At 44.5% G+C, this 7,747-nt stretch overlaps 1 protein-coding gene across 2 annotated transcripts in view; it reads right to left on the minus strand.

Annotated features, from left to right (window-relative positions):
* Positions 1–7,747, minus strand: part of RPTOR (regulatory associated protein of MTOR, complex 1) — a 162,328-nt gene that overhangs the window by 34,918 nt on the left and 119,663 nt on the right. For both annotated transcript variants that reach the window (XM_009324534.1, XM_009324533.1), the window contains exons 22-24: positions 3,423–3,526; positions 2,220–2,403; positions 251–361 (exon numbers count right to left, since the gene is read on the minus strand). In XM_009324534.1, the coding sequence (XP_009322809.1) occupies positions 251–361; positions 2,220–2,403; positions 3,423–3,526 (399 nt within the window). The remainder of the gene's footprint in view (positions 1–250; positions 362–2,219; positions 2,404–3,422; positions 3,527–7,747) is intronic.

The raw sequence follows: 7,747 nt of genomic DNA on the forward strand, positions 1-7,747 counted from the left end.
TGTCCCGTCTTCACTAACTCTTCAGCTCCCTCCGATGATTTCTCCCCTCTTACTTTACAAGTACAGTGGTCACGCAGCTCCCCAGAGCAGCATGATGCAAGTAAGTCCATTCCTTTCCCTCCCCAGACTGAAGGAAAAGGAAGGCAAAAAGAATAGAGAAAGCCACTAGCCTACACTCAGGACACCAGCACTTTTCAAGAGCTGCAGTGCCATGATTCAGCAAGCATGCACAGAGAGAACAAAGTATTACCTTCATGACTGGCTGAGCAAAATACTTCGCACTCCAGTCACAAAACCCCGTCTGCACTGTGGCCGAAATGAAACTTTTGTGTCCAACGGTATCATCGGCATCGTCAGTAGTCTGTCCAGAAAGAGAGCAGGATGTTAACCCACGTCCCTCCCATTCACATGGGCAAGATGCATACATAGTAATACCCAGATTGCCTTCAACACATCACCGGGCAGGAAAAAGCTCAAACACATTGCCAAGGATGTGACATTTTTTACATCTAGCTTTAAGATCAATGTCATTACATTAACTCTTTGGAAACGCGCAAATTCCCTCATCTGCACAGCACAAGACATAATCAGGCTACCGTATAAATCAGGGCTAAAGCATCAGTGCATCATCAAAATGAAGTCCCAGGATGAGTTTTCTCATGGTCTCCCAAGCATCTGGCATGAGAGACAGTGGAGCAGTGAAGGTCATTCAGGATAAATCACAGCCAGACACAGCTTCAGATCAAGGGCATATACACACTGAGTATCTGTTACAAAGCACAAGACATCCAACAAGAAAACAGAAAGACCGTTCCATTCAACCAGGTTTCATCCGTTTTTTCAGAAATATGATCCAGCCTAGTGCTGCCATCCCCATGAGAAGTGAAGGTGTTCCTGCTAAGGCTTCAACTTTTTTTTTTTTTTGTAATCACACAAAAGAACTGACTCTCCACCTCCAGTAGCTTCTTTGAAATCACTCATTAAAGAAAGGGAGAAATGCCAATTTAAGTGAAGAGCAGTTACTTCTCAGTAGTCAGAACACCCAAAAGCTGTTCCATCCACTTGTCCTGTGGACTGCAATGCACACACCCCACTGCTTCAGACGGAAGAATTCTTCCTTTTTATAGTACCAGGAAGGAGAAAGGGAGGGTCAACGTCCTCCCCCATCATGCTCTGTGCATTAGTACAGGCAGCAGAACACACCTGCTGCCTTTTCAGTTTCCTCCCATCTGCAGAGCCAGCACCAGAAAAATCCTGGAAATGCGCTGAAGAAGAGGGAGAGGCAGACACAAAACTATTGTCAGATGGCTGAATCCTGAAGAATGCTGACCATTGATAAGTAATAGTCTCTATCTTCAAATGATGGCCACAAGCATGTCTAAGTGTGCCTGGACTCAACCATATTCATCCGACATGACTCATCTGAAGTCTCCTGAAGGTGACATTCAGAATCCTTTGTGCATACTAAAATCTGACTGATTGCTCTACTTGGCATCACATCAGTCCTCCTGTAAATGGAAGAATGCCCAGTACCTGATGACTGTCTTCAGAATGGTACAACGTATGCAAAACCCTTGTTGACTTGCTTGCATGCCAAAAAGAGGAGTCACTGCTGTTCCTCCCAGAGGTCCTCCCAGCTCTTAACTGACAGCTCTCTTCCAGCAGGGCGACCTGTGATGAGCTTTGGTCTTCCTAGTAATAGTCTGGGCTCACATCCTCCCTCGCGCATAGCGAAGAGGAGCTGCCAAGCACGGAGCGGGTGCGGGGTGGTGGAAAGAAGGTGAATCTTCCGGTGCAGAAGCACCTATCAGTCTCTCGAGAGGAATGCCAGTTTGTACAAGGAAGAGGAATCTGCCCTTTTTTATCCTCGGTCCCTGCTTTGCTGAGGTTGGAGAAAAAGCATCTGAGGGTCACAGGTCTGACACTGCACTATCACTCCAGTAAACAAATGTTTATGAAAGAATAAGCAATCAACTCTGATTAAACACTTCTTAGCAGCAGAAGTGAATAATGCCCTATCAAGGGCTACAAAACAAAATTTATCCTGAAGAAAAAAAATTAATAAATCTTTATTTTACTGGTTAGAGGAAGCCAATCTGGAGTTAACAACAGCTAGAAGCAAACAAGAGATACGTAGAAATAAAACACAAAGAACAGAATGTATAACAAAACCCAATGGAGCGGGGAAGTAGTCAGATCTGAAAGGCAAGTCTCTTTACCTGTTCTGGCCCTTTGTCAAACATTTTTCTCGTCCTGGGGAATTGGTGGGAGTGGGGAGTATACTGAACCCCCACGTTGCCGACATTGGCAGGTCTTACAGATGTGATGTCCCGACTGACTGGCTGTTTTGTCACGTCATTTGTCAGGCTGGAGCTGCTTGTACTAGTGGTTGGAGGTGACCCTCTAAAGATCAAAAAAGGGGGAAGGATTTAGGTATCACTGGACATGAGACTCTTGGCATGTGAATTACGTTACTTTTACTCTGTTTCCTTCTTATAAGATTTACACTCACTGCTGTGCTTCCTCTACAAAAACAAAACAAAAGAACACGACCCCCCCATCCCTTCCAAAAGACATACAAACCCCAAAACAAGAGTGAACCTCGACTGCACCAACTCCAGATTGAGGATAAGAAAATTAACATTTCGAGAACCTACAGGTCCAACAGTCACACGCCCACAGGTCACGAAGTCTGACCTAAGGCTCACCGACTAGCCATTGTATTTCAATGGGGAGACTGGAAGTCCTGTCAGCCCACGGAAAAGCATTTTAATTTACATGTAAACTGAGATTTATCTTATTCCACAGTTACATTATACTATCAGAGAACATTTGAAAAAAAAAAAATCACCATGAAGTTCTGGGCCCTTTGTTTCAATTGTGATTCTTATACTGGTGCACATGGATTACGGGGCTGCTAGATCTAAAGCCTGGTGTTTTCTCTTGGAGAGCAGGTTTTGGGAAATAATCACATTTTCAAATCCTAGCTTTGCCCATACCATTATCTCAATTTCACTGCAGTTTAGGCATCACTTGTTGATCATCAGATAACCCTGACTTTTCTCAGCTGAAAGTGCAGAAAATACAGATTAGACTTCAATGGGAAATTTGGATACCACACAGGTCAGACGAGAGTGCATCAGTAAAATCAGCAAGAGTTAGCTCTTCCTTTCAATTCATCTTTAGATAATTAGTGCAACTTGTTAGTCTTTGTCCCAGAAGGAAATACAGGAAGAAACTCCCCACCTTTTCCCAGAGCTTTTGTTTCTGAACACCTTACCAGTGCTAAAACAAGAAGCTACCGAGACCTTAGCTGGTTCAACTCTGGTGCAGTTAACTGGGACTGCTGCCTGAATGGTGACTGGCAGGGAGCGCCTAAACACACTATGGCGAAAGTGCTAGAAAGCAACGTTGGAGCTTACCCCACTTGGTGGATGTGCATGCCCTTGTTGGTGGGGCTGGCAGGGGCAGACTGAGTCAGCGAGGAGGTGTCGAGAATGCGCTGGGGGCGAGCATTTACTGTAGCCTAGAGAAAAAACACAGCAGAGTCCTGAACAGGCAAGACTGCAAAACACCAACCACAGTTGTTTATTATCTAATACAATTGCACACCTGGGGTTAAATGAAGTTAAGCTCTCTATCAGTGTGCGTGTGGGTGTTTAAAAATGTATATGAAAAAAAAGCCCCTGTGCAGATCCCAACACATAGGATGTTTTTACTACTTTTTTAGTCAGAAAACACTTACCAGAAAGTACCCTTCTGTTACTTACAGGGAAATGGCTTTGACTAACACATAAGCCTTTTCCCTAAATCAGTTGCAGCCTACGACCTGTACCAGCACTTTGAAACAAGCTGACAGCGGGCAGGCAGACAGCCCGGGGGTTCCCCTTCAGCAACCAGGCTTTCCCTCCCACCTTGCGACAGAGGACTGCAATTCTTACCACGACCATAATTCAAGCATGCATTCTGACCCTGATTTCACATTCGAGTCAGAACTCTCCTTGTAAATCCAGCAGCTGCCTGAAACTGCCTCCTGTTGCTGCTCCATCTCCCCTAGTGAGAGCCAAGCTTTTCCAGAGTCTGTTAGAGGATGCCCTTTCCAGCAGCACCACATCCGCTCTTATGGGGAAGACAGGGGATTTACATGGTTGGGTTGCTCCGAGCTCTACAAAACACAGCCAGTCCTCCTGCAAAACGGTACCCTGGCACCCAGCCACCAGCTAGAAGAGACCTGTTTCTGAAAGAGCCTGAGAAGTTATTGTCCTTTCTCCTGGGGAAGGCCTCAAACACAAGCCAGGGGAAAGGCAGTGAGAAGTGCAGAGAAAGCTACATCACTGTTTTGCGCTCCTCCAGGTTGAGCACACTGCTCACACCGTACAAACAAGCCTCCCCTTTGGAAAGGGAGAAGTCCTTCATTGCTTACGGACTCCTTTCCTCCTCTTCCACGCTACCCCGCCTTCTGTGAAATGTTTGAAATTTCTCATGTATTGAAATAACTTTTAAAGGAAGCCCCAGACCGGCATAGAAAACCTGGAGGGACAAATACGGCTATCCCACAGGCAAGCTGACTTTTATCATCTCTTCAAACACTAAGAAAATTCACATCTCTCAGCATAGGAGCCGAGCGGGATTCTCAGGTGATGACACTAGGGCTTGCATCCAGCTGAAACCAAGCTGAGCAAGGTAAGACCAGCAGCTACTGAAACACAGAGCACACAAAAAGCAAGAGCTGTATGCGTGGTCTTTTGGAGCCTGGACAGCTAACGAGCCTTTTAGAAGTTAATGCCTTTACAAGGCAGAACCAACAACCATCATGAACAACAGTACCCGTCTTTGCACTCAAAGCCCACACGTGCCTGTTGCAGAGAGAAATCTGAGGCGCTTGTGCTTGGGAGACACCCTGCCCTCTCCTTACACGAGCCAAAAGGCCTTTTAAGGTGCTCTCCACTTCTCCCTTCCTCAAACGAACCAGCGAGGCTTTCATCTCCCTCGCTTCGACAGGGTTCAAGCCCTCCTGGCCATCATTTGTTTGGCTCCAAAGGATAGGAGCGGTGATGACCGTCACCATACAGCACACCTACACCGCAGCAAGCACCAGATTGCTACGGCTGGGAAGGCAAGTGTCATGCCCTCCAGCTAGCCTGGCTACCCCCGAGCCAGCCTCCTCGTACAAGACAAGATCATTTTATGTGTTATTTTCCTCCTTTTCACATGGGGGTGGGAGAGGTGCTAAAGGTCACTCATCTCTCCATCACTCAGGAGTACAGTGAGGTCTCCGGTGAGCGGACGTTGCTACCTGGGGCTGGGACAGATGATTGCGCCATGAGAATGGAAAGAAAGCAGAAACAATTTAGCAACTAGTGACATATTATTATTATTCATAACTAATTTTAATTGGTCACAGAAGGCTCAGTTTTAAGATTCTCACAGTCAGGTCTCTGTCACCTGAAATGGGTCAGGTCACCTTGTTTCACAGCAGAAGGACAAGGTCAGCTAACGATAATTTGCTGAAGGGGTACACAGAGAGATGAGTGTGGCAGACAGCCTTCATTTTCCTGGAAAAAATAAAAAAGCAATTTCTTTTCTGAAGGCAGCAAGCAGCATGAGGGCCACAGTTCAGTGATATGACAGTGTATTTTGCTGGAGGCAGCAGCTCCCCATTTCCTGGGGATTTGCTCCTTTGCCAGTCAAATCATCTCTTTTTGGGAGGGGAGATGGTAATTCATAACTTTGCAAATTGACTCCAGATTTAAAAAAAAAAAAAAAAAAAAAAGCAGCACACTGTCAGAATTACTTGCTCATGCACGGAAAAGCCTGAACCAAGGAGTGATGTCGTGGAGGAATAACTCCTGGGATAATTCAGCCTCAAGACTTCCATTAAAAACAGCTGGATGAAGCAACCTGGGAGGAAGCAAACTTCCCTTAATTAATTGTGATCTCAAAAAGTCTTAAAAGGCCAGCATTGCTTACTGAGTCCTTTTTGTTTGTTTTGGTACAGGCAAAAAGCGTGTTTTGGATTTTTTAGAAGATTGGGCTGGGAATGAGAGTTGTACCATTCCAATCTGCTTCATAAATATAAATCACAACACCGCCACAATCTGTGTGAGAACTAGCAATGTCTAATCAGCCCATGAAATAAAACGGCGTATTTCACATCCAGGAAGCATGCACGTCTGTGCAACCTACTCACCGGCTGCTCAGAAAGACATCACCCTATTTAAAGACCACTGGAGTTCTCTTGTAGATAAAGATCTATATTAACGGCTCTGTTAAAAAACCTGAATAGGACTGGTCTCATTTGAAAACAAAAATTCTGCTTTAAATTCATGCAGTGCCTTGCAAATAACTATTTTACAAATACAGACTCTTAAACTGGACTTTTGCACAGTCACAAAACTCACGGTACTGGTCCTGTGTTTTACTGCAGGGGATTAAAAAGCGTAGCAATATTTACTTCTTCTAAGCTCTCCAACGACACTGCTCTCAATGTGTTGTCTGATCACCCATCAGGGCAACTGAGTTACATGACTAACACCTGCCTGGTACAAAATACGTTTAAAAATCATAAAGACTTAAAGCACAGAGCTTGGCAACATTTTGAGGCTAAATATTTAGTTCACCAAAAATGAAGATGCAGTTCACCGACACCATCCAGAAGTATAAGCCCATGGCTAATTTGTTCAGGTCTTTCAACTAAAAAGCCCGACAGTAACAGGCAATGTCGTACAGATCGCAGCGCTTTGTTCAGTTGTGCTAATATAAGAAACCTCCAGCTGCCCAAGTTCCAAAATGAAGCCTCTTGTTCCTTGCATTTTGTGTTAATTAGAACAAAAGGATTAAAGCCCAAGAATATTCAAGTGCTTTACTTCACCTGAAGCAGTATTTTTGTTTAAGCAAGAAAATCAACTTTTGTTTTTACTCAATGATAAAATTCAAACAACAAAATGGAAAATGCATTGTTTGTGCATACTCGGGAGGACCAAAGGGCCCGTGGGCAGCATCCAGGCTGCTCCCTTTTACATGCAACAAAGCTTCATTAGCACCAAGGAAAGATCTCCGGATACAGTTAGCAAAAATTTCATTGTTATTAATTTGCATTACACATCAGGCAACTCCTACAATCTGTCTGAGCTCACACCAGCAGAGACACGGAGTTCAGCCTGTAAATCCTGGCAGCACTGCTCACAGCAGGAGCTTTGTCCATAACGAAATGAATAAAGGCCAGATCATAACCCAGGATATGAAGCCTTAACTTCCATTTTGGTGGGCTGTTAATAGGATTTTTTTTTTTTTTTTAAATTTAAAAAAGCCTTTTTAGAAGCCACCTAAGCCAGGTGGGTACTGACAAAAGCAAAGCCCACAGTATCATGAAGCGCACAGCAGTTAGCCCACTATATACGCAGCTGCCCAAACTGCTGAACAAATTGCATTTTTAAATACTTTCCTTATGGATCTTATGGCTAAGGCAAAGAAGAACAAATAAGTGTTGTTCACTGAAACATCCCCAGATAAAAATCTTTGTAAATGGGAATGCTTCTTTTATTATTTCGCAAAACCATTTGAAAAGCCATTGCCTTAGAAAGCCAGGGACAGAGCAGCTGTCTGAGAAGCAGGGCATGAGATGCACGATACCCATCCACTTGAGCTTTTGGACTCCATTCAGTACCAAGACATCTAGGTGCAAACTTGTCAGAATCAACACAGAATTTACCGAACCAGTCACAATGTTCACTACGGTATCACAATG

This window comes from Pygoscelis adeliae, unplaced genomic scaffold (assembly GCF_000699105.1).
Source record: "Pygoscelis adeliae isolate BGI_AS28 unplaced genomic scaffold, ASM69910v1 Scaffold445, whole genome shotgun sequence".
Taxonomy (NCBI): Eukaryota; Metazoa; Chordata; class Aves; order Sphenisciformes; family Spheniscidae; genus Pygoscelis; species Pygoscelis adeliae.